The following is a 26,385-nucleotide window of genomic DNA, read 5'->3' as shown; positions in this document are numbered from 1 at the left end:
CAAAGCTGTGTATGACATTTCTTGAAGTAAGGTGAACGTAGAGGGATACGTACACTTGACAAACTGTGCAATGTGCAAACATATTCTCTTGAATTAAAACAATATAATAATTCTAAAACAATACATTCTCTTGAATAAAATCTAAACATCTATAAGTTACTGTGGGTAGTCAAATAGTCAGAGATCATTATAGTTGGTCAGCTGCTGGTAAAATGCCTCCACATCATCAAGCGTACCTACAAAAAAAAGATAAGTTTAGAACATAGGTCATGAGATTTTCTATACACTAATGCATGGGATTTTACTATAATGATCTGAATTTTATCGCACCTTCATTCCGGAGTTTTACAAGGAAAGGATCAGCTATTAAATGTTTCGTTTTGCTAGCAAGGGAGGCTACTATTTGAGTGCGGCCTCTGATCGAGCATATACGGTAAGTATGGTACAATGTACTTATGGTATTGACACGCCCCCACGCCATAAAGGATCAACACCTAATGAACCAATCAGATGGACTGAGAGGATTGCACCATTCATGTGCACCCCCCCTAGTTAACATTTGACGGACGGATGAATTAAAAAAAATTTTCTATTAAACATTAATTTTTACATTGTATTGACATTCTACAGCACCCAGTGTCACCTTCAAGGCCGAGTGTTAATAGTTAATAAAAGGTCCCACTGCAAATTTCACTTCCCGTGACGGCAACAAGTAATCCTAAGGAAATGTTGGCTGCCTGGTATTTTAGCTTCCACGTGGTATACCTGTTGAGGTAGCTTATTAATTGGCCAACCTGCCAAAGGAAAAGAACATGCGATAAAATAAGGAGTACAATAATCCCTAAGACCTTACATATATTGGAAGCGACCCCTGAAGTTCACAAGACACTTACCTGATGACAGTTTAACCCAGCAAGATACAAGCCTGGTGTGATTTGTGTACCATGCTCATTCTTAGCCAGGCACCTATCATACCGAGAGCGTTCTGTGCAACTCTATTCACCCAACGTGAGGCTGCCGACACACTTTCGTCAGGAGTTGCACCTGCAATAAAGCTCATTATCATGAGTGCGATAATGAAGAAGAAGGCCGTGTGGATGTTGCCCTCTACCTGATCAACCGTGGCTGTGGATGGAGTATGCACGAGGAAAAGTTACTATGTGCAGCAAGTCCGTGTGGCAAGCTGGGTGTGGTGAAGGAACTATAGAGCAACACAAAGTTGATATGTACAGTGTGGTTCAATACAGCTATACTCTCGCTATATGCAGCTGCTGTGACTGAAGAGAGTGAGGAAAATGGACCACCAGTCCCTCTCACTAGAGGAAGGCCTGGTAACCAAGGCGTGGGGGAGGTGCGGGTGCATGGTCAATAACAATAAGCACAATGTTCGTCTCATTATTTGAGCAATTGTATCGTCTCTTGCCTCTCATCACTGCCCACATTAAAGTTGGTAGTGACGTAATATAGGAACACGAGATCCCTTGCTGACTTTAGCACCATTGTATATGTCTCCTGCTGGTCTAGAAGAGTTGTTTTGCTCTATACTTGGACATTCCTTCAGCAATGGATAGTCGATCACATATAAAATTTGCATAGGACGATACTGAGAGAGCAAATCTCGACTTTCCAGTTTCATTGAGCACTGTAATGGGACTGCCCATAAATATTATATTTTATAATTATTACATAGCATATAATTATATTCGTCAACAGTAGCTATAGCTGTGTGCATGGATCATCACACATGCATGGGAACTGAACTACGGACAGGGAGAGCCACATGCACATTGCACAGAGATACTTTCACTCCTGTGGCTATACTTGTCAGTTGACACCATAATTATATTTACGATCGTCATGCAGTTGTGTATCCAATGTTCTGGCAACTTGTTCGATTGGTTATCTCTGAGTAGAGGTTCTTACTCCCACTTGAACCACAGATCTGCAGCAAAAAGAGACATTATTATGTGACCATGACAATGAGAACTATCTGTACGGCCATTCCTTTTCAACTTCCTTTGTCAGCTTTGTTGGCTAGAGTAATTAGCACACACAGTATAGGACAGCTAGCGAGTACATGTATTGTGTGTACTTGTCTATAGCTGCTCACCAAATCTCATTATGGTGGTCTCAGCAATGGCATCTCCCCCCCCATTGACAGTTAACGTTCAGAGAAAATGCATTAACAGTAGAGACAAAGCACATGGACTGGCACAGCTATAAATGTGTATCCATGCATGCATGACAGTATAGCGGAGAGGACCAGACACACTGCTATAAAGTGCTTCATCTTGAACAGGATATACCAGGACTCTTGGATATATACATATATCACTCTTGGAGCCATATGCTGTGTAGCTTCTTAGCAATGACATATGCGCATACGCAAAGTAGAAAGTGGAAAGAAGCTGGTGATGTATCTATAAACGGCTATAATTATATATAGTTATACAAATTGATTTGTATATAATTATATTCACATGCAGCATTGTGGTATATAGTGCCCGGTCCCAGCCTCCAGCATTTGAGCTTTGAAATATCCACAATATAAATACTTTGCATAATAATATTGGGACACTGTAGTGGAATGTGCCCTGCCTCGTCATGATGCTGTAGGACTGGATGTGTCACTAGCTGTTAGTCATAATCATAAGCATAATGGCCCCAGCACTTTCGGCCACATTAAGGAAAATTTAGTTGCAATTGTAAAGAAAATGAATTGATGATTAATGATTGCAGTTCGATGAGTCAACACACTTTTCCTTGGTTTAATGTACCCAATCAATAAAATCAATAAAAGTTTTTAGTGAATAGACCCTGTTTTAATTTGAGGGAATGTGACAGTTCCGTAAGGTGTTCTGTGATTTCCTAATTTTTGGCAAAATACCATGGGCTATGTATATATATAGCCCATGGTATTTTGCCAAAAATGGGTCAAAAAATTTATATTTGAGGTAGGATCATAATTATTTCAATTGATAATTAACTTTCAACTTACCGTACTAGCCAAAGATTTCGTCCTTGAAGTTTACTAGCTATTTCAAGTGGTTAGTCGAACAGTCTAGTAATAACTCGATCCTCAAACTAAATGGACGCACGACGTATAACCTTAATACGCCCTCTCTCTAAATTTTCACTCAGGATATTATAATTATACTCATAAACAGAGCACCCTTCCAAGTCTGCGCTAATTTTCATTCAAACAGCATATAATTATATTCTCAATCTGATAAGAGTCGATGTTTGCTCTGAAGTTCTCAGCTAGCTCCCCGTGTGAAGGTGGGTGGACACAACAGTGATGAAGACACAAAATGCAGGAATACTTTCAACCTCTTTCACGTTTTTTCCAAATCATTTTATTAGGGGTTTTTATGCTCAAGAAATTGAATGGGCAACAAAATAAATACGTTGGGATTGACCACGTACTTCAAAATGACAATGTTATGTTAATAATTTTAACACCCTTTTAAGTCCGCGCTAATTTTCATTCATATCAATCTGATAAGAGTGAACTTTGCTCTGAGGTTGTGAGCTAGCTCCCCGTGTCCGAGCTCACGAAGGTGGGTGGACACAACAGTGATTGAAGACACAAAACGCAGGAATACACGTTTTCCAAATCATTATTTTTATTAGGGTTTTTTTGCTCAAGGAATTGAATGTGCTCTCCCCCAACATAAATACGTTGGGATTGACCACGTAATTGTATCTTACTTTCAAAATGAAAATGTTATATTAATAATTACGTCTTATAGTGGGGTCAGCCTTATTTACATATTACTACATATAAAAAGGTACCTAATAAGGCCCATCTTGAAGTTTTGGGTGAAAAATGGTGGACTATGCCAGTCGCTGTGTTTGGGCTGAAAATACATTGCAAATGTAACGTCCGTTTTTGTTTTTAAGTGACAGATCGTCTTGCTTAGAGCTCCGTTACATTAGGCTCGGACAAGCTCAACTGATGCTCCCTCAGGAGGAGTGGGAAATGACACTTGCTTGAATTTATATAGCGTGTACAAACTAGCTAGTCTTGAGCTGAGAGAAAGATGAGCACTGCGATCTAATGCAATAAGCCAAAAACGTTCACCATCATGCTGATGTAAGTTTTAGTTATATTTTTGGCAGACCACACGTATTATGTTTTGATCAAGTATATAGACAGCACGCTTTATCCGCCGTTCAAGTTTGCATACTTTACGTTTCCTCGTACAGTTGCAAGCGGCTCCTCAATAACTGATAATACTATAGAAGGAGTGCCATTTTCGTTTTAAGGCAGGCTTTAATTCCTTAATTTTAAATTCTTAAATTCTTGTTTTAATGAACTTACGCTGAGAAAATCGCATGTGCTGATTGATTTATAACACATAACTGTTAGGCATCCATCTTCGGTTATTTTGTCTAGGACAACATCACTTTTTCCATCTTTGCAGAGGAAATTATGGCGACACTATAAAACTTCAATACTTACGTAAACACTTTTGTTTCCACGTGCACCATGGTCCCTCCACAGTGTATGTCTCATGCACCACTAAAACTCGGGTCTACTTCACTATACCTTACCAGATAATCTTCTTCCAAACGTTTCTTGGTCTTCTTCCCGTCCATGACTATTTACAGACCAGAGCCTCTGTTTACAGACACCCCTCGACCTCACCGTGGAGGCAGGTACTCCTCATCACTTGTATACTGGTATTAACTTTCGGATCCCGAATCCGTCTCAACTAGCACTAGGAAGGATTCAGCGTGAGATGGAGACAGGAAGTGCTTACCTTGCACAGGAGGCGTTCGAACTTCTGCCGCTGGAGGAGATCGAGAAGGAGCTGGCGGAGGATCAATTGAATTCAAGAGGAGGTTGCCTTATAACAATGCCATGCATGCCGGTAACACAACCTCAATGGTTCCTCAGTATAAATACAGTTGTGTCCCGACTGTCCAATAGTTCTTGAAGCTCTTTGTTCTCCGTCTAAGGCGATGAATCTCCAGAACCGCCTGAAACAACAATAAATAATTCATACTGCTGTATTTAACTATGTAAAAAAAGTACATTCAATTAACCATAAGATTAAGCTTCAACGTATCTCATCAACACTATAATTATCATAGTCATCACAATGAATTTTATACGCTACATCACTAAGCTGTCCCTTACCTGACAGTATCTACATGTGCACTTTCCACAGTCACATTCAATTCCCCTAGCTCTTCAATATAGAGTCCATAACAGTAGCCGTGCTGCTGCGTGTGAATTACTACACAATGTAGTAGATATAGTTCTGTTAGAACACCGGCAGTCTGACAGTCTCGATCTAACAGTCACATAAAAAATATGAAGTGTCTATTATAACCGTAGCTAGCTGCCAACGTAGTCCCTGCAGGATGTACAGACCTTCCTTCAACTGGTCCAAATGTTTTTGATTATTTTTTTGTGTATTTTGTGTATTTTGTGTTGAGGACTCTAGGGCAAGAAAAGTTACACTTACCCCAATTTTGAAAGGAAAAATTTATTTTATAACACAAGAATTTTAGATGGCCCAGCACCAAAGCTCAAAAGGAAAACAAGAGTACCTGTTTTACATGTGCTCACTCGCCACTTCTGCGGTAGGTGATATTCTCACACTCGACATGTTTATTAAATTGACAGTGATGGTCTGTATGACTGACACTGCCATAGCTAGCTGTCTGATGATTTCTTCGTCGTCTGAGGATCAATTGAATTCAAGAGGAGGTTGCCTTATAACAATGCCATGCATGCCGGTATGGTTCCTCAGTATATATACAGTTGTGTCCCGACCTTCCTTCAACTGGTCCAAATGTTTTTGTGTGTTGAGAACTGCTTTTGTTCGCATACCCATGAAATTGTCCATGACCGAAGACTTTATCTAGGGCAAGAAAAGTTACACTTACTCCATAGCTAGCTAGCTGTCTGATGATTTCTTCGTCGTCTGAGGATCAATTGAATTCAAGAGGAGGTTGCCTTATAACATTGCCATGCATGCCGGTAACATAACCTCAATGGTTCCTCAGTATAAATACAGTTGTGTCCCGACTGTCAAATAGTTCTTGAAGCTCTTTGTTCTCCTGTCTAAGGCGATGAATCTCCAGAACCCTGAAACAACAATAAATAATTCATACTGCTGTATTTAACTATGTAAAAAAAGTACATTCAATTAAGGAATGCGGCCATAAGATTAAGCTTCAACGTATCTCATCAACACTATAATTATCATAGTCATCACCTTTATACGCTACATCACTAAGCTGTCCCTTACCTGACAGTATCTACATGTGCACTTTCCACAGTCACATTCAATTCCCCTAGCTCTTCAATATAGAGTCCATAACAGTGCGTGTGAATTACTACACAATGTAGTAGATATAGTTCTGTTAGAACACCGGCAGTCTGACAGTCTCGATCTAACAGTCACATAAAAAATATGAAGTGTCTATTATAACCGTAGCTAGCTGCCAACGTAGTCCCTGCAGGATGTACAGACCTTCCTTCAACTGGTCCAAATGTTTTTGACTATTTTTTTGTGTATTTTGTGTATTTTGTGTTGAGGACTCTAGGGCAAGAAAAGTTACACTTACCCCATAGCTAGCTGTCTGATGATTTCTTCGTCGTCGTCTCAAAATAATTCGATATTCTGCATATCTGATATTCCATAGATAATAGTATTATCTATGGATATTCTAACACTAGATCCTGTATTTAGCCTCACCCCACTACCTGTTACCTCATATGACATCATCACTCATATGGCATCATCACTCGCTGCTAGAATATGTGTACATTGGAGGCATGAAACTCTTATAATGTTTGAGTTAAGATCTGAAATTTGTTATGTAAGTACTTCATTACCTTGCACATCTTTTGAGCTCCAGCGGAAGTGCAGGCTACTGGGAGGTTCTAATTAGGCATTGATTTTTCGAGTTTGTGCTAGTTAATGTCTGATTTTTGGGGAGCATGTACTACAATAGTATACTTTTCATATGCACCAGGAGCTGGAAGAGTTTTGTCTTGGCTAGAGGCGGCCCTTCTTGTCAAAAACGGCGATTTTGGCTGATTTTCCTGCTTTTTGTGACGTATTAATGTAAAATAATTGCCACGCCCTGTGACACATATTGTACTCCGACCTATATAAATAGCCCGCGCTTCTTTTGCAGCTGCAGATTTCAACGTCCTTCCAAGATTTCAAAGCGATTCAACTCAACTGTGCTAACTATCAATGGATTTTCCAGGAGCTACTCCAAACGGAACCAACCACATCCACAAGCACCAGCAACTACCTCACCTGCACCTATCTCACCAGCAACTACATCCACCTCACCAGCAACTGCAACTTCCTCACCAGCAACTATCTCACCAGTACTCCGGCAAAGGAGAGGGATCGCTAGTATTCTAGGGGACATATCTAATCAAATCCCATTAACCCAACCTAGGGAGAGTAAGAGACAAGCCGAAGATAACCTGAGAAAGACCTCTGATGTCAAGCGACCAAGAGGGGACAGCATTTTTGGTTGTAATAATAGATACACCTGGACATTGCCAGAGAAAATGCTCAAGCAGTGCCCAGACGTTTTTGACCAGGGCAGCGATAGTATTGAGGACTACGTTGAGCGAAACATAAGCCCTGAGCTTCACAAGGCAACTGCCCTCAAGGTTTTTAGTGTAGCAGTAAAGATGTGGGGGACGGTATAGTTGATGCGTCTAAAAGGGCAGCTGACATAAGTGGTGTTAATGCTGAAACGGTACGCAAGTGGGCAGCTCATTATTATCTTTCACTAGTTAATGTAGATCCATCTGTAATTGCAGTAATTGAGACCATTCTGGCATCTAGTCGGGGTAAGAGTATCAAAAAGCCGTACAGCTTGATTAAAAATGAGGAATTCTGTGTCAGTGCAAGGAAATTTGTTAGGTGTACCTAATTTAACAGTTGAAATATTTCGTGTGTGGATCGAAAATGAACATGAATGTATTATAACTCGAGAAACGGCTAGGAAATGGTTACATATATTGGGGTTTAAGCAGGTGAACCATCAAAAGGGAAAGGTAGCATATAGAAAACAATTTCTCGATAAATTAACTGAGTTAGATAGTAGATGTATCACTCCCATTTTACTTTCATGATGAATCCACTTTTGCAAATGCAGATCAGGATTATTATGTTAAAACAAAAAAGTTTGGAGCAATCCATAATGGTGTTAGATTATATAGAAGAGGCAAGTGCTGATTTTTTACAGCATAATGGCACATTTGATGGCCACTAGTAGTGGCGTTAAATACAGAAGGTTAGCCGAAAGATTGTTCGGGTCGAAGTTCTCGATAAAAAATTAATGTTTCCACAGGTATTTTGTAAGGTGTGTTTTGTTTGTGTTCAATGATGACTCTAGATCCAAAACACCTCTTGGGAGAGCATTCCAGAGCCGGACTATATACGGATGAAAAAGAAGTTTCGCGTAGTTGTTAGCCTCACAAATTTGTGCTCAAGTTTGACACCATTATTTTGCTCTTGTCCTGTTGTTAGCAAACTTAATATACTTGTGTAAGTCGAATTTCAAGCCAGTACGTGAGCGGTAGAGTCCTAAGCTCAAGAAGTCGAGATTTATAGTTATTTGAGTAGTCATTCAGGATATACTTTGTTGCTTTACGCTGTATTCTTTCTAGACTTTTATAAGTTGCGGCTGCCACAGTTGACAGCGGTAAGATATTTGGGATCTCACCAGTGAGAGATATAGTAAAATGCTCGCTCCACGATAGGCTATTTGACACCTAGGTCTTTCTGTGAATTTACAAAGGGAATATCACTCTGGCCAATGGTGTAAGGGGCCAATTCTTGAGATGAAGAAGTTTGGGTGGAGAACTGAATTGCACTGCATTTGGTGGGGTTTATAGGGCTAAGTTCCACTGCTTACACCAATCACTGATTGTCATCTTCAAGCCTTTGGTGATCTTCCATAGTATTTTATTAATCGGTCACCACCAGTCGAAACAGTAAGAGAGTTAGTTCAATTCAATTCAATTCAATTCAATTGATTTTTTTTTCAGCATAAGGACAGAAATGTAACACTGACTTTGTAATGCTGATGGCAAGCCTGTAGAGACAGGTTACCATAATAATACTAACACATAATACAGTTGCTACGGGGACTACCAGATCTGCTTGAAGGATTTTTGTAGCTCAAGGTGGTACATGAGTGGGAGAATGTTTAGGTTGATTTGTGGCTCTCCTTTGTATTTTCTAATGACAATATGTCTGAGCAGCATTGGTCACCAGAGTTGAGATCCATATGATAGCTGAGATCTCACTAAGGAAAGGTAGAGTTGTTTCTTAGCTTTGATCGAGTTACAGCTGTTTGCATAGACCTTGCAAAATACTAAACCATTCACTACATTACCACAAAACCACCATATTGTAGCTATGCAAACAAATAGTATTACATGTACATGTAAATTCAAAAAGGAGAATTTAAAGATGTCTTTTAGTATGTAGAACCAAGGCATATGGTGAGGACCTAAAGTGGAGAATGGTCTACCAACGCCTTATGCTGGGACTTTCATACCAGCAGATAGCTACTAATCTATGTGTAGACACGTCCACTGTATGGAGAGCAGTGAAGAAGTTTCAGGCTGAAGGAACTGTAAATACAAAGTACTGCAAAGGACCTCAAACACTGACAGAGTCACAAAAGTTTGTCATTTTACAGATTGTTTTGGAGAAACCTGCTGCTTATCTACGCGAAATATGTTCAGAGTTGTTGGTCAAGACCGGTAGTACAGTGAGCAAGTCAGCCATCTGCAGGTTCCTTAAGCGCAACAATTTTTCAAGGAAAAAGTTGCACATGGTTGCCAAACAGCAAAATGAACATCTTAGAATATCATTTATTTGTGATTGTGAAATCTATACACCGGAAATGATGGTGTGTTTGTAGATGAAACAGGAAGTGATGCTAGAGATTCGATGAGGAAATTTGGGTATGCCTTGCAAGGACAACGTGCTACCTCAAGAAGGATGCTATGTAGAGGGAAAAGGGTAAATTCTGTGGCAGCAATGGATATGAATGGAGTTATTGTGTTGACAGTATTACAGGAAGTGTAAATGGTAACGTGTTTTGTGACTTTGTGGAGCGATCTCTAATACCTCAACTACTCCCATTCAATGGTAGAAATCCTAGAAGCATTGTATTTCTTGACAACGCATCCATCCATCATGTTTCCTGTGCAGTTAGTCTAATTCAGAGTGTTGGTGCGCTAGTACATTTTCTACCCCCTTATTCACCCGATCTAAATCCCATTGAAGAATTATTTTCCAAGATTAAAGCTGTTTTGAAAGAAAGTGATGAAGCTATTGGACGGATTGGAGCGGCATGTGCCACTGACATTGTACAAGCAGCATTCTCTTTAGTGACAGCTGATGACTGCTTTGGGTGGTTCAATCATGCAGGATATGTTGGTTGAATAAATTTATGTATTTTTTTTATATTCATTACAATTAATGCACACTGCACATATTATATACAGTACATGTTCAAAGTTTCAGTTTCTTGCATTTATGCTCCTAATGTTGTCTAAAGCGATTGACTTTTGTTCCATGAATTCATCATCACTGAGTACACCACAATCACGCAGCTGTTGTAGCAATTTTAACTGCGTTATGTATTCACTACTAACCCGGGCTTTGCTCATTGGGGATACACCACTCTGTATTGGGGTTTTTGATGATTGTTGGTTAGTTTGAGGAGAAATAGCTTTTGCAAAAGCCAGCGCTGCACCAGTGATGGCTTCAGAGATAGTTTCTTTCCGTGGAAATTTCCATAGTCCACCAGTTATAAGAGGTACATCAGGAGGATCATCGTAAGAAATCCATTGTTTATTGACTATCATACGACCCCAAAGGGTCAACTGCCTTTTGTCATAATTTTCTTGATGTTTCTCTTTTAGTTTGTCTGCTGCTTTTTTGACTTCACTCTCGTGGTCTTCTACATCTGAATCTGAATCAGTAATTGTCTTTCGTTTTCGTTTTGGTACAGAAATTATAGCTTTTATTTCGCAGTAAAGTGTTATAGGGTCTCCTTTATCAAACTGAGTATACATAGAGGCAAGATCTAGTTCCTTTTCAATGCCCCTTTTCCCACCTCGTTTCACTATATAACCAAGAACGAACAAGTCAGGATTTGAGGGCAGCTTTTCCTTGTAGAAATCCATTAGCTTCATCTTGAGTATTGTTGGCGACGTAAATAAGCTATGTTCACCATTCCATTCGAGAGTTATTGCTTCTGTTTTCTTGACAGGGATGATACGGACAAAGTATTTCATATCGATCTGCACAAATAAACATGTCTGCTTTATACTAATGTGTGCATGTATGTATGTAGGTACACACACAGTACAATATGTTTTAATACACTGCGTGCCTGATGACTAGCACTTACTGGAGAGTCAGGGCGGTTGATATTCACGGATATGATATGCCAACAGATTGTGCTGACTGGTTGGTTGTAGCAGCAACACCTGTAGTTACAGGATTCATTGCTCCAACAGCAAAACCTGGATGAGGAGCTGCCTGTGGATACACATAATTCAGGCTTGGATGAGTGTAAGGATAGGAGTAGGCCATTTCTGATTTCTTGTGATCTGGATGCAGAGTCTGGATGGATTCAGCAAACATTCATCACATGGCCTGTACATGAGCTCATGTGATTCTTTGTGGTTCATCTTTGTGGTTTGTCACTACTTAGTGGTTATACACAGTGTATTATACACAGTGTATTTTGCATTTGCAAGGTCTATGCAAACAGCTGTAGTAGACGAAAAAGCAGAAGGCCTAACACCTTGTAGGCTTTAGCTGATATAGAGTTGTAGTGGGCCTCCCATTTCAGATCCAAAAGTCCAAGATCTTTGTTTATCAGAGATGTGGCAGGTTCTCTAGAGTAGACTCGCAAGCCGCCACTGTTGCACGCGAACAGTAGACTGGTCAAACTCCGTGTAGAGACTCGTGTAACGTTTGCCACGATATTTGTGGCAACTCAAGTGGCTAGACCGCATGCGGTTACCACAAACATGCCACATGATTGTGGATAGTAATATTGTGACGTCAGAAGGCACATGATGCATAATTATTACCTTAGCTACTAGCCTCGATTCAAGGCCGATTACCTGGAATCGAGGCTACTTAGCTACCAATTAACAGTTGTCAAGTCGTACTTGAACTCGCATCGCTATTATCAGATAGTATACTGCAGTTTAGTCTAAGACCTATTAACAAAGAAGGCCTCAGATGGAGCCTCAACTACCGACCTCACTATGTTGTCTCTGCAAGTCACTCCTTCCTAAAGACCATCGCAGGAGGAAGAAACTGTATGGAAGTGGCTGCACAATTGTCAGGGATGTTATCCAAGATATTGCTGATGCCCCTCTCAGTTGCTTTAAGGAAACAAACGACCCATCAGCATTAATTTGTCATAGTTGCGATAAGATATTGGTAAACATTAGAAACTGTGAGGAAATATTGCTGTCTCTAAGAGCTGAAGTATTGGACAAAGTGTCTTCTCTAGCCTTGATTAGACCTGGATCAAAAAGGACTCTAGATCATTCAACTGCAAGAGGTCCCCGAAGCAAGAGTGTCTGCTCTGCTATGCTTGGAGCTAGCCATCCCAACACTCAGATGTCAAGTAGTCAGTCAGGGCAGACCGAAATTCAGATGTCAGATTCATTTCAGCAGGTTTATATTAGTTTAAAGGCGTACATGCGCTAACAGTGTGATGAACATAATTATGATGTTGTACTTTGTATCCAGGAGGAGTGTCAGGGTGATGAGGCAAGCATTTCAACTCAGTCTGGGTGTGAAGGGCCCACATCAGAGACATCCAGTTCCAGTTGCAGAAACCAACAATCAGCATCTCCGAATGTTGAGGTTAGCTATTTGGTTGATCAGCCTACTAATTTATACTTGTATTTATATACGTACGTAGGTCCATGTAGCATATAAGAAATATACACGGAAATTCAAAGTTAACACTCCATCAAGGAAGAGAGTTATTAAAAATGTTACTCGCAAGAGTTTCACGTCAATTTCTTCTCAGTTAATCCGTTCGCCTTCGAAGTTAAAGAATGTTTTGTCTCAGTTGTCCAGGAAAATAAAACAGGAACTCACCACAATATGCTCAGATAATCATGACTCGATCCTTAGAGATACTTGTGAAGCAGTAAAGCATTTTAGTTGGGAAACTGTTAGCCTTGAGTTGCAAAAAAATGTTCCCACTTTGATGGCACTCCTAAAACAAATTGTCCCTAAACCCACTAACAAAGTTCCCATGCTCTGTTTTGTTGCATCTGTGCTTTTGCAAGCCAGGCACCAGCGAATGTGTCTAGTACAAAGGGCAATATCTGTGATGATGTATGGGAATGGAACAGCAAAACAGGTGAGCATAATTATATACAGTGTAACCATCTGCTTTATATATGTATACTCACATTAGGTTTTTTCCAACTTTCGTCCATTGAGGATATGCATGTCCTACCAAGGGACAATGAACATCATCGAAACGATCACTGAAGACCATGACATAGAGATCCAGACATGGTGTGATGAGCTACGACCTCTGATACAACGTCCAGCTAACGTATGTTCTGTTACTGTGTATTAAGTTTGTGCTGTGTCATAGTGTTTCACACAGGCTCTTCCTGAACCAATGTATGTGTTCACACCATTTGATGAAGATGAGATAGGAGATGATATTGAACCTCCTCCATTTAGCCCGATCTCAGAAGAGGACTTTTATGACGATGCGACATTGTCAATGGTAATGTGTTGTCTGCATGTCTATATATAATTATTATTCCTCTATATAGAATGATACTAACTCACAGCAAGATGATTCCAGCCGAAACCCACAACAAGATGATTACACCCAACAATCATCACAGCAAGATTCCACCAGAAATGATGGTGATGAAGTAGAGGATGATATTGAACCTCCTCCATTTAGCCCGATCTCAGAAGATGACTTTCATGACCATACGACAGAAGAGGATTCGTCAATGGTAATGGTAATGTATTGTCTCTCCAATGTTGTCCACTATAATTATAGAATGATACCAACTCACAGCAAGACGATTCCAGCCGAAATCCTCAACATGATGATTCCATCTCATCCCAACACTCATCACAGCATGATAATTCAACCCAATACTCTCACTGTACAGCATGGTCCGGATTTAAGTTTGTGGGTGATAACATCGACAAAAATATAAGACCTAGATATCAACGACACAACGATAAAGGTCAATCTCTACATTATTTTCATGGGTATGCAGCACTTGATCGTGTAGACATGTCAAAAGTATCCGATATCCCCCCTACTGAACGTGATCCTGATTACAATGACTTTAAACTTTCCCAAGAAGAGGTGCAGCAGCTGAAAGAAGAACTTGGGATTCTTGTTTCTCGGTAAGATCGAAATATTTCATTGCGTGGTTGTATTATTATAATTAATCTTCAGTATCATTGTGTGCTACTTGGGAGAATTTAAGAATGATGCCAAACACATTTCAAGACATATAGCCAGCGAATACAAAAAGGAGATGTCGTCTAAGTCCAAAACAGTGAGTATTATGTAAATGAAGAGTACAGAGTTATATATATTAATTATACCGTATAAATTATGTTGTCACCATTTTAGGTACCATTTGGAGTGCTTCTTCTAAACGAGAACAAGTTGGATGAGATGAGTCAGATCTTGGACACTTACATGGATAGAGTCCCGACAGAGGCGTCAGAGGGTTTGATGACACTACCTAATGGCGATGCAGTTTTAGTGAATAACACGATGTTTTTGAAAACTTTGTTTGGAGGAGACCAGCTCACAGTAGCACGGATTAGAGGGGCCCAAGCTCTCAGAGACACACATAGTGACCCTGCAGACAGGTTTGAAGGAATTGCTCCGGTAATTGAGGATTGGCACAGCAGAATGACTTTAATGAAGGTACGTTCCTAAGAGAAAAACTGTTCCGTAAATTATAATGTATTATACACAAAACATAATGACGTATATATAATTATCAAGAAGTTTCCGCGTATTGTTAGATACTGTATAAAGCGAAACTTTCCAGGCACATTAAGATTGCAAGGCCTCTAAAAACATTCATGGAAGTCACGCCTTTTCTTAGCATGTTTTTAGCAAATAATTCTAATTAAAGAACAATTATCGTGTATATTATTATTATAATTTTTGTGTACGTAGGATTGCTATAAACCCACGAAATAAACAGCTAATTAAGCCCTTCGAAAATGTCCGCTCTACGGTAGTCACCTTAAATTGGTATAATTATTATATGAATGCATGATATTGTACGTCCCCTATGTATACGTTCTTGCTATATACACATGCATCCACATGTACAGGTTATCTGGGGAGCATTCTATGATACTAAATCATCGGGAGAGAAAGGCACTATGTACAATCTCAGAAATGTGATACATAGGACAAATGTACCATCAGATCCACAAAAAAACATGAATTCATGTGAAGATTTTATGTTGCTACTGGTACACTCACACGTTGTCGAGGCTGCCAATACTCTCCAACAACTGTCTCAAACAAAAGATATCTCCGAACTCACATCAAGAATAATCTCAACATTTCTTCGGATACCAGATCTAGAGTCCTTGTCTAAATTGCCAAGCGAATGCAATGATAACGTGTACCTTTACGGAACGGATCTCTTAACAATTGGTTTGATATGGCATGGGTTCCATGACGCAGTTAAAGAAGGTGACGGTAAAAGGATTCTTCGCTATTGGAAATTATTGCTTATTATTTTTAAAGTAACAGGCCATAGAAACTATGCCAAAGAGGCTATTATAGTACTCGATCAGTATTATCGCACATTTTCAGAGAGGCAGAAGACACAGCTGTTGTGGAGTCGATGCATAAATACGCAAGGAGTTCCTGGTGCCAATATACCATGTGATTTACATATGGAGCACCTCAATCGACGTTTGAAGACTTGTATTAGAAATATGGGTGCCAATGTCAGCTCTTCTAAAATAGTCAAAGCCGGAAAGGCAATTGCAACATTACACCACGTGTGCAATGTTTTTGAGAAGCAGACAGTAGGGCACGTACAGTCTGGTCGACATAATTTCCGCAGTTTTGGGGACGACCTTACACATGTTGTAAAGGTACTAAGAGAAGTAAAAACATTCACTTACAACCCACATCGAATAGAGAGGTACGTATCTTTCAAGAAGAAAAGAGGTATTCTTGAAAGAATTACAACCAATGAACTTATTGATAAAATTAAAACAACTTTTTCTGGTATGTGAAAATTCTTTTGGCATTTCAATTATAATTTCAATCATAATCATCATCTGTTACATCATTGAGTGACAAACAATTGGAACAAAAACATGAAAGTGCACAAACATCACAACATTCACAACCTCTTGCTTTAACATTATCCTCCTTGTACAGTAAAAATTCTCTGAATAGTAACCTACGTCTACATTTATCAGAGTTTGACAGATAGTTTAGGACTGCCTTAGAAGCATGTACTGTAGTCTTTCCGAGATATAAAATGGATTTAGACTGTTTTCCATCACGACCACATTGTCCACTTTCTTGTACATACTCTTCTAGAGATACAGGAATTCCCCAATGAATCACCTGCCGGATATCTGGGCAATCAATTCCTAGGCCAAACGCAGTAGTTGCAATAACGACACGTAGAGTAGTGTCTCTTTCACAGAAACACTTAACAACTTCTTCTTTTTTAGCAGGAGTCATAGCTCGATTAAACATGTCTATAAGCCGATAACCATACATATTTGGATAACCCTCTGGCTCTGTGAAGTGCCTACCAAGCTTTTTCTTTAGTAGCATATACAAACCGTAGCAATCTGTGTATGTCCTGACATATATAAGAGTTTTAGGAAATGAATTTCGAAGCTTCTTCAATTCTTGACTAAATAATGTTGAAAGCGTGTCACTGTCTATTCTTCGTTTAACATGGTAACTGATATTATCTCTGAAAGGAACTTGTGCCACCAGCACAGTATCAACCATTGACAATCGCTCAATAACAATATGGTATGTGGTTGTTGTTGCAGTTGCTGTGAGGGCCATAACATTTACTTTACTTGAGACTAAGCTTCGAAGTGTTCCAATTTCAGCAAATGTAGTTCTAAATTCATCTCCCCATGTTTTCACGCAATGAGCCTCGTCCACCACTAGTCCCCGTAAGTTCTCTTTATACACAGGTGACATGAGCATTTCCCGGTAAACACAATTGTTGATTAGGCTTTCTGGGGTTGTATATACAAGTTCAAGCTCTCCACGCAATACTTTCTTTCTGACAGATGGATCGGTCTGACTGTCACCAATGAAATCTGTTTTAACGCCTCTAGCTTGAAAATTCGACACCTGGTCCATCATCAAGGAAGTGAGCGGGCTGATGCACACAACAATGCTGCCTGTTGAACCTGGAACAGGAAAATTACTTATGCAGCTAGCTAGCTCTGAATAAACATACCTTTAATTCTATTAAAGGCTCCAGGGAGAGCAGCATAAATAACAGATTTTCCGTAGCCAGTGGGTAATGAAACAAACGTGTCTTTTCCATTCACAAAGTGTTCCATAGCTTCTTGCTGTTCTTTTTTGAGGTATGAAAATCCAATACACTTTGCACTTTCTTCAATAGCTTTACTTATTGTGAGTAGCTTACACTCCGCCATCTTTTGCTTATACTTTGCGTCACGATAATAAATAAACGTCACGAAAGCCGCAGCCACTTATCACATACTTAGCATCTTATCTGATATGCTGACTGTGCAACACGAGTCTCTACACGGAGTTTGACCAGTCTACTGTTCGCGTGCAACAGTGGCGGCTTGCGAGTCTACTCTAGAGGAGCAGAAGTTCATTTGTATACTTTTGCCGTCGTTGCACAGATGGGAGATCCACCACCAGTCGAAACGGTGAGGGAGTTGGTTGCCGCCGTTGCGATCCATCAGTCGAAACGGTGAGAGAGTGTACCTCATCATTGGAAACACAGAGACAATGTTACATACGTACGTACGTTGCAGCAGATAACTTACTGTCATTCGCACATTCCTCTGTAGGGCCGAATTGTCCTTCAATTCTTCTAAGAGGAGGAGATCCATCACCCTGTGAAGAGCCAAAGTGTCCATCAGAATCCTTTAACATGGGGAGGAGATACATACCCTATGGATATGGCGCGGCAGTGGTAAAAGACATAAAGTACATAATTTATAACCCAGATAGAGATGGGTCCCCCACTTTGGTGGGGACCCATCTCGCATTTTCTGGTGTTGCAAGTGTATATATAACCTGTGCATTGTTTGACAGCCTTCATTTTTACAGCAGAAACATGATTATAAGTGGCAACACACACATTAGTGATAACAATTGAACAAACGACTTAAGAGGAGAAACCAATAGTAGCATTTAAACCCTTTTGGGATAAAGGTTTCTAATGTAAGAATCCAATATCGTTTTAATTTCTTAAGTTCCTCTAGGGTGGTGGCCGTATCAATTGCTTGTACTGAGAGGTGGTGTATATTGTGATCTTTAAAGTTGAAATGTATGCTGATGTAGATGTTTTGATGAGTGGTGATGTTCGATCTGTGTCTGCTGATGCGGTAATTTAATTGCTTAGTTGTTAGACCGACATATTGTTTTTTACATTTTTTACATGTAATTAGATATACAATGTGGGCGGATGTACATGAGAAGGAATGTCTGATGGGGTATGTTCTTCCGTTGCTGGTACTGCGGAAGTGCTTGTCACGCTTGAGGTATTGGCAGGTAGCACAGTACGTTACGATGTTTGTCTCAGCCCAAACAACCACTCTTCTTAAAAAGATACATTGACGATATTTTCCTAGTATGGCAACACTCCTTAGAAGAGTTATTGAAGTTCCTAATCAGCACTAAACAAGTTCCACACATCCCTAAAATACACCTGGACATTCTCCCAAACTTCGGTAGACTACCTGGACGTAACAATCTTCAAAGGCCTTCCCTTTCAAGTAACAAACGTGCTAGACACCAGAACGTTTCAAAAAGCCCAAAACCTGTATCAGTACCTGCAGTTTCAATCATGCCATCCACCGGCAACGTTTAAATATAATAATTGGAGAATGTATTCGATATATCCGTACAAATTCATCAAAAGACAGCTATCTTGCGATCCTACAACAGTTTAAACAGAGGTTATACAATAGAAAATACCCTCGGACTCTAGTCAACAAAACCACCAATAAAATTAAATACGAATATATAGACACAAATATCTAAAGGAACCAGTTTTCTTCAATTTGCCCAAATTAAAACCAACTTTTAAGTGTCTACCACCTCCACACTACACGGCTCTGAAAGCAATCGTGCTCCAAAACTATCACATGATCCAGAGATTCGCACCGAGACCCAGATTCATCCCATTTCAACACAAGACGCTCATGCAGTCAAGACATAATTAGAGCAAAAATATGTCAAACGGACGAGCAGTTCATTGATATCATACTCACCACCAGGAAAGACACCCCCAGCTTCAACAGCACACCGTGCAGCCTAGCATACTACCAACTCTGCAGCCAAAAGTTTTTTCAACTAAAACCAGACAAATTTTTCTAGTATTGTAGATAGGAAAATGTTTGAAATGGTTAGCGAGAATGCAGCTCCCATTGCAGTTCTTTTTATTTGTTTAAAATTAATATAAGAGGACCAAACTCATAACATTTGTGTGCAATAATTTAATTATTAGGTTTGGGTTGAATAAGATCAGGTGTTTTCTAGCCAACATTGTTCGTAAATGATATCTAAGCACTCTTTCTGTGGGATTGACGGATATAGGCTTTCTACGTATTGTTACCAGGATTGCATTATCTGGAGCATAAGTCTTGCAGTGTGTGGAGAAGATAGGTGGAATTGAGGAGGAAATCCTGGTATGATCGAGCTAGAGGCTGGAGTACATGATCTATTAGTTTGGCCGTCGGAGCTAAGAGGGAATTAGAGTGAGACACGATTGGGCGAACTGGAGGGAGGGAAGACAGTAAACTTTTGTGGATTTTTGGGATGCCGTAAAATCTAGGCGTTTGTGTCTTACTCGGTTGTGGTAATAAATAGATTTTTATGCGGTTTTAGTGTCGTGGAGTATTCTGCTAATGTTTTTTGAAGGGTTTTGTGGATTTCTGTGTTTGGGAAGCTGCATGCTAACTTTGTGTGTATGTGTTTGTGTCAGCTGATTGGGACGCACAGATTTGTAAGTAGTCATCAGTGTCCATAATTACGATACCTAGGTTTTTATCCGCTGGTTTAATAGTGACTTTAGCCGAATTGTCCGTCAATTCTTCTAAGAGGAGGAGATCCATCACCCTGTGAAGCCGAAGTGTCCATCAGAATCCTTTAACATGCATGGGGAGAAGATACGTACACTATGGATATGGCGCGGCAGTGGTAAAAGACATAAAGTACATAATTTTTTTTATAGCAACAAACAGTGAACATACCTAGCATATATCTGCACAGATTTTGAGCTGAAATAACTCTGCAACTTTGATTTAGCTTGATTGTTGTTGCCCATCTTCGATCAGTATACACGTACATAGTATCATTTATGATAATGGCCGGGTGTACAAATTATTAGATGCTGAGGGATGTCCGCTACCGAAAGGTGTCGACACTTGCTTTGCAGGAGGATATGATTGTCCACCACTGAGATAAATTACGTCTCTGTCAGTAAGAGGCTATGTCAGAGGGTTTTCCACCACTTAAAGATACTTGATTTTCACTTAAATAGTCCTCTAGGTATTGCAAATCTGGCAATTTACTACATTGTGCCTGTCGATTGGATAGCAATTTCGGAATTTCCACCTACGAATGACACTTCTGATATTGATTCGCAAAAGGACGGTATGTCATCAGGCTCTAAACGAGTAGCAACGATTGAGAGGAGTCGGTGGTGACAACCCCTGAAAAGGTACTGAGGGTGGCGACTGAAATGTGTGATGGCTTGGTGATGTGGAAACGAAGGTTGAATTGAGATGCAGGCCAGGTGTCATCGGACTGCTCAATGGTGTCTTTGATTGACTCAAGTACGCACCGCGATAAAATCTGGTCTTGCTTCAATGTAAGATGTTCTTGCTGTCTCTGAACATTAGTCACGACCTTGGCCAAGTGTACTTTCATTAGGGTTTGCTGAGTTCGCATTGGTCCGTTGCTGGTTGACGACCACTGTAAGTATACCTTTCAGACGGAACATCAGCTAATTGTTCGACATACAACTTCGACAACCTGTCAGTGCTCGTAGAATCTGTACATGCGTATAGGTAATAAAGGCTGCATACGTACGTATACTTAGACAATAAAAATAAAGGTTATGTTGCATATGTACACTGAAAAATATTTTTGCCCTCAAAAATGGGTTGAAATGGTTGCAACTCAGGTGACCCAAATCTCGGTTCACTATAGATGACATCCTTAACCCTCAAATTAACCATTGAACTTGATGGTTAAAAATACTTTAATGTAGTTGAATTGATACTTCTGATTTTAGTTAATACAACTAAAATATTTGTTACTCCCACCTGAAGAAAAATATGTAATTATAACTCGTATATATGATATAGTTAAAATAAGTATGTGATTTAAAGGTTACTCCAACTGAATGAAGTGTTACAATGCATACACATATTAAAATGAAGAGAATGGGGAAAAGAGTCAACAAACCTGCATTGAGTTTCAAGTTTGTTTTAGTCTATTCGACGCTACTTGTTGCTTGCTGCTTGGAAAATCGTTTAATATCTGCTGCCACAGCCAAATATGTTCCAGGCCTCTACTGCGAGTCTGGTTGCTCTAGAATGTAGTCTTGTAAGAAGAACAGTACATTTTTCAGTTCCTTGGGATATGCCAAATGAAAAACATAAAATGAACTGAAGAACAAAAAAATAGCAATCTCGAGAGAAGGCACTTCACACAACACTCCTTGCTCTACAAATATGTAATACTGTGTTGACTCAGCTGACACAAATGCTGGTATTCTTGGAGCATTGTATTTAGAATGGCACACATCTTCTGGTTTGTCAGTCATCTGTAATTAATTAAGTTGCACTTAAAATTTACTATAGCGAGACCTCCATTGGTTTAGAAATTCACCTTGTACTCTTTATAGAGAACATCATAGTGCTTAGTTCCCGACAGTGAGTTGCACAGGACCTTTAGACAAGCGGCATGACGACTTTTGTCACCTAAAAAGAGTGGCATTACAAAATGAATATTCAAGCTGGCGCAATGCTAATGCTTCTCGGCATGTTTTGCTTCGCTTATATAGAGGAGGTAATTATGTATACCGTATAATTATGCTTGATCAGGACCCGCGGCTACATTTTGCTGGAAGAGGAGGCTACAAATTCGAGAGAGAGGCCACTATTCAAGAGCGTCATTTCAATAGCCATCAAAAGTTCTTTTCACCTGCATAAACTTGAACTCTGCCATGAGAAAGTCGGCTTTATGAAGCACTAACAAGCTGCTACCTACCTATAGCAGCTATATACGTACATGTATAGTTAGCTATAGAGTCAAGTTCACTGAGACTACTATTTGAGAGTGGCGTTTATACAAGAGTGGCCTCTGATCGAGCATAATACGGTAATAGCCTCGATTCAAGGCCGATTAAAATACGGCCGGGTACCTATTGCAGGGGTGATAGTGCGCATGCGCTTCAAATTACCCAGAATATGGGTAATCGTACTACGAACGTAAAACCTTAGTAAATTACACAAGACCAACGCAATAGACGGCATAAGCCACAGCTTTACAGAACTCAGTCATAGAGATAAAGTATTACGAACATATTTTTAGTAAACGGACTAATTTCCTGTGTAATTTACTAAGGTTTTACGTTCGTAGTACGATTACCCATATTCTGGGTAATTTGAAGCGCATGCGCACTATCACCCCTGCAATAGGCACCAGGCCGTATTTTAATCGGCCTTGAATCGAGGCTAGGGGTGGATCTGCATGTACAAAAGAGGTCAGAGTTCACATATAGCCAATGCAGTATACAGTACAGCTTTGCAGCAGACTCTTGTATAGCTAACAAAATTAATAGCTATAGCCGCCTTAGTGCAAGACTAACTCGACTCATAACTTGAATGAATAGAATCTTTGTGCGAGATGATATGATAATAATACTAAAGGAACAGTTCTGAAAAGACCTTCACTGTAAGTAAACTAGTTAGCTTTAGTTTGCAGTTAAAATCTAACCTATATAGTTTTCGTTGCAATCAGTTACAGCTGGACGGACACACATGCATACACACACACATCTTGAATATATACGGCTATTCGAGGCATAAACTGACTTAGAAACAGACTTACATGTTGAATATCCAAGTTTGTAGCTGCGTCTTTTACATCCTTTTTGAAGCTGTTGCTATACCATACTCAATGATGGCTGGCATAAATAGTAACCAACGTTGCAAGAATGATTTAACTTTAGTATTCATGTACCCTTGATGTCTAGAGATAATTATCTCTATTAGAGGTGCTGTACCTGTTCTCTCATGTGTCTTAATATCAACACACACACACACCCGACCCCACCCACCCAACACACACCTGAACCCCACCCCCCCCACACACACACACCTGACCACTCCCTCTTCCTCCCTGCAGGCATGAACTCCATTCTAGTGTACGTGAGTCACGATCGAGGTGTTCCAGGATTACTTCCCCTTCAGCTGGCCTCACCAAGCAGACACACACTTCATCTTCCTCTCCGCTAACCTCGTGGGCACAGGGCTATGGATGGTCATAGCTTACTACTGCTACTATATTGAGTTCTTTGTCAAAATATAACTCTCAGAATGTTTGCGTGTGTAAACTCATGTTCAGTAAGATTATCCCTTTTTGCTTGTGATGCACACGCAGTTGCTTGCTGTCATGACTTGTATGTTCACTGCATGTACGTAACTAAATATTGAGCAAGTTAAATATTAATTGGAGAGCCATACTTAATAAGAAAAAGGGAAAGCTTGTACTATGAATATAAATTAATAAGGGCGGGGTGAACATTTTGAAAAAATTAGGATCAATTATGGAGTGCTTGCTATATAAATTGGCCACACCACAGAGATGTAATAATTATTAGAAAAGTGTGCCACTGATCATTGGCTAAAGTGCATGAAGACAATCAGCAATTTAAAACCTGGTGTTGCACATAATTGAAATGCTAGCTTGATAGTGTGATGAATTAATAAGTTTGATCAGACAAATAATATTCTATAGTTCATAGTTTGGTTCTATGTGTGCTTTTCTTGAGTCTCATGTTCTGTTAGAGATCTTAGCCTCAATCCCATGGCAGGATGCTTCTCTCTTCAATCCAAGGCTAAGGCCTGTGAAGAGGCTTATACATGTAGATAGGACCATAATTATTGTCCTTTTGCTCCCCATGCATGCATGTGCTGCATCTGCACAATTACTTCGCATGGTTGGTGGACCTCCTCTGGTCTAAGCAGCTAGGATATATTTACAGCCATTACCCTGGATTGCATAACACTGATGTAGCCACACTGCTATAATAAGGTAGTCTAAATCTAGTAAGTAAAGAGAAATTGGACGTTCACAACTCAAGTTATGCAATCAAAGATAGCTCTGCCTGCTTTGAAAACACCCACTTTCCTGGAAAATTGACAATTTGCACAAAATGAGGGGGGTGGGGCTCACTCTTTCTGCACATGCGTAGTAGACACAACCTCGTGGGGACAAAGAAACACACAGAGTGAGGAGATGTTAGTGTCTGAACCCGAGCAACTGGTAAAGTTGATTGTTTTGTACTATAATAATGCAATAAACATAAGCATAATTATTGTAACTAAAAGCCTAATAAGCGCAAGCGATTTTGTGCTGTTAGGTTCATCGCCTGTCCTTATATAGTATCTATGATTCGCACTATTAATAGTGATCAGTAATGTTGGAAGCACAAGCTCTCAAGTGAGGGAACATCCTTATGATTAATTTAAGTGACTATATATCCTCCCACTTTTTTTCTCCCAGCTGCTAAGAGTGTACACAAGACTCCAGTTACCCCAAGCAGGCCCCTCCCCACAACATCACATCACGTGAGCATATAATTAATATTGCTGAGTCGGGCAGGTTTTTTTACATGTGAATAAATAACTCGTTACTTGGAGTGTATTCCAGTAGTAGAAGTCGGACCAGCTTGCTTGTTTTGTGATGCTGCAAGCTAAGTAGACATTAGAATCTCTAGACATTCAGCCTATAAAGCAGCATTCAGTTGTGGTACAGACTGAGGCTTGCAAGTCCTCTTTTCTAGCGATTTCCCCCATTTTAACTCTACAGTACTAACTGTCAGTAACTGATTGGGATGCAATCTTGTTATAACCTATTTGGAGTTGTGATAAGTAGGTAGTGTCTTATGTCTGTGGTTTACCCTGTAGTAACTGTTATTGCCACAGGTCACACACTTGTGGGTTTTGTGCAGAGACTGTCTATACTCCTATACAGTTAATTAGATTGCATGGCTGTATAGTGGCCTTGCTCTATAGCCTTACATGTACAATGTAAAATGCTCTTGGGGCCAAACTGAAATAGATACGAGTGTTGAAAAGCTTATTGTATGTACATGTAACTATCTGGATGAAATACTGTAACAAGAATGCTTGCAACGATTTGACTGACTGTACATGTAATTTTTTAGAGGGAGAGGGCAAGCCCATGCCTATAGAGGAGAGTCTGCTCCTGAACACGTTTATTAGTTCATCAGTTCAGTTTGCTTTCTACATGTTACATAGACAGTGACAGTGGAACCCCTCTTGGGGAGTGATGTTTTGGCCATTACACTGTATACAGTTGTTGCCTTTGATTTGTTGAGAGGTTGTTCTATACACACGTGCAAGAGAGAGTACTCTTGCTTGGAAGTTTTAGGCTTTAGAAATTATTATCTATTGTGGTTTTGCTGTTGGGCAATTAGTGCACCACACAATAGCTGCTTTGTTAACACATTGAACACTGTCCTTATCACTTTGAATAGTGTGTAATTATTCCCAGTGCACATCTGCAGACTGATGGATAATAATACTGCCGCTTGCAAGTCCCTTTCTACGATATCAAAGGATCAAGATCTGTGACAGAAAATCATGAATGAAACTCAAGTCTGGTGTGTCCATCTCTTTACCATTGCCTGAGCACTGTGATAATTATAAGGTGAAACAGGTATTACACTTTGCCCATACATAATTATAATTATGTTAAATTAGGAATATACATAAATTAGGAATATACACATAAAATAAGTGGGCAAAGTGTATACTGTCTATAGAATTGATTGTTTGGAGGAAATATGAATTA

The 26,385-nt window shown here is 39.8% G+C and overlaps 1 protein-coding gene and 1 long non-coding RNA gene across 9 annotated transcripts in view; both read left to right on the top strand.

The window, feature by feature from the left end:
* Window positions 1-24,015, top strand: part of LOC135334762 (uncharacterized) — a 45,017-nt gene extending 21,002 nt beyond the window's left edge. For 2 of the 6 annotated variants that reach the window (XM_064530092.1, XM_064530100.1), the window contains 11 exons: window positions 12,792-12,908; window positions 12,967-13,416; window positions 13,474-13,617; window positions 13,672-13,797; window positions 13,847-14,038; window positions 14,086-14,444; window positions 14,497-14,599; window positions 14,677-14,979; window positions 15,399-18,016; window positions 18,117-18,241; window positions 23,692-24,015. In XM_064530092.1, coding sequence (XP_064386162.1) covers window positions 12,792-12,908; window positions 12,967-13,416; window positions 13,474-13,617; window positions 13,672-13,797; window positions 13,847-14,038; window positions 14,086-14,444; window positions 14,497-14,599; window positions 14,677-14,979; window positions 15,399-16,322 — 2,718 coding nt within the window. In that variant the 3' untranslated portion in view covers window positions 16,323-18,016; window positions 18,117-18,241; window positions 23,692-24,015. Of the gene's footprint in view, window positions 1-11,617; window positions 12,717-12,791; window positions 12,909-12,966; window positions 13,417-13,473; window positions 13,618-13,671; window positions 13,798-13,846; window positions 14,045-14,085; window positions 14,445-14,496; window positions 14,600-14,676; window positions 14,980-15,398; window positions 18,066-18,116; window positions 18,242-23,691 lie in introns of those variants that run through there. The other 4 variants (XM_064530083.1, XM_064530056.1, XM_064530065.1 and 1 more) reach the window with 4 other exon arrangements.
* A 735-nt stretch (window positions 24,016-24,750) lies between these two features.
* Window positions 24,751-26,385, top strand: part of LOC135337602 (uncharacterized) — a 64,909-nt gene continuing 63,274 nt past the window's right edge. For all 3 annotated transcript variants that reach the window (XR_010395197.1, XR_010395198.1, XR_010395199.1), the window contains exons 1-3: window positions 24,751-24,831; window positions 25,072-25,136; window positions 26,086-26,241. This is a non-coding gene — a long non-coding RNA (uncharacterized LOC135337602). The remainder of the gene's footprint in view (window positions 24,832-25,071; window positions 25,137-26,085; window positions 26,242-26,385) is intronic.

This window comes from Halichondria panicea, chromosome 1 (assembly GCF_963675165.1).
Source record: "Halichondria panicea chromosome 1, odHalPani1.1, whole genome shotgun sequence".
Taxonomy (NCBI): Eukaryota; Metazoa; Porifera; class Demospongiae; order Suberitida; family Halichondriidae; genus Halichondria; species Halichondria panicea.
This window is presented reverse-complemented; position numbering and strand designations above follow the sequence as displayed.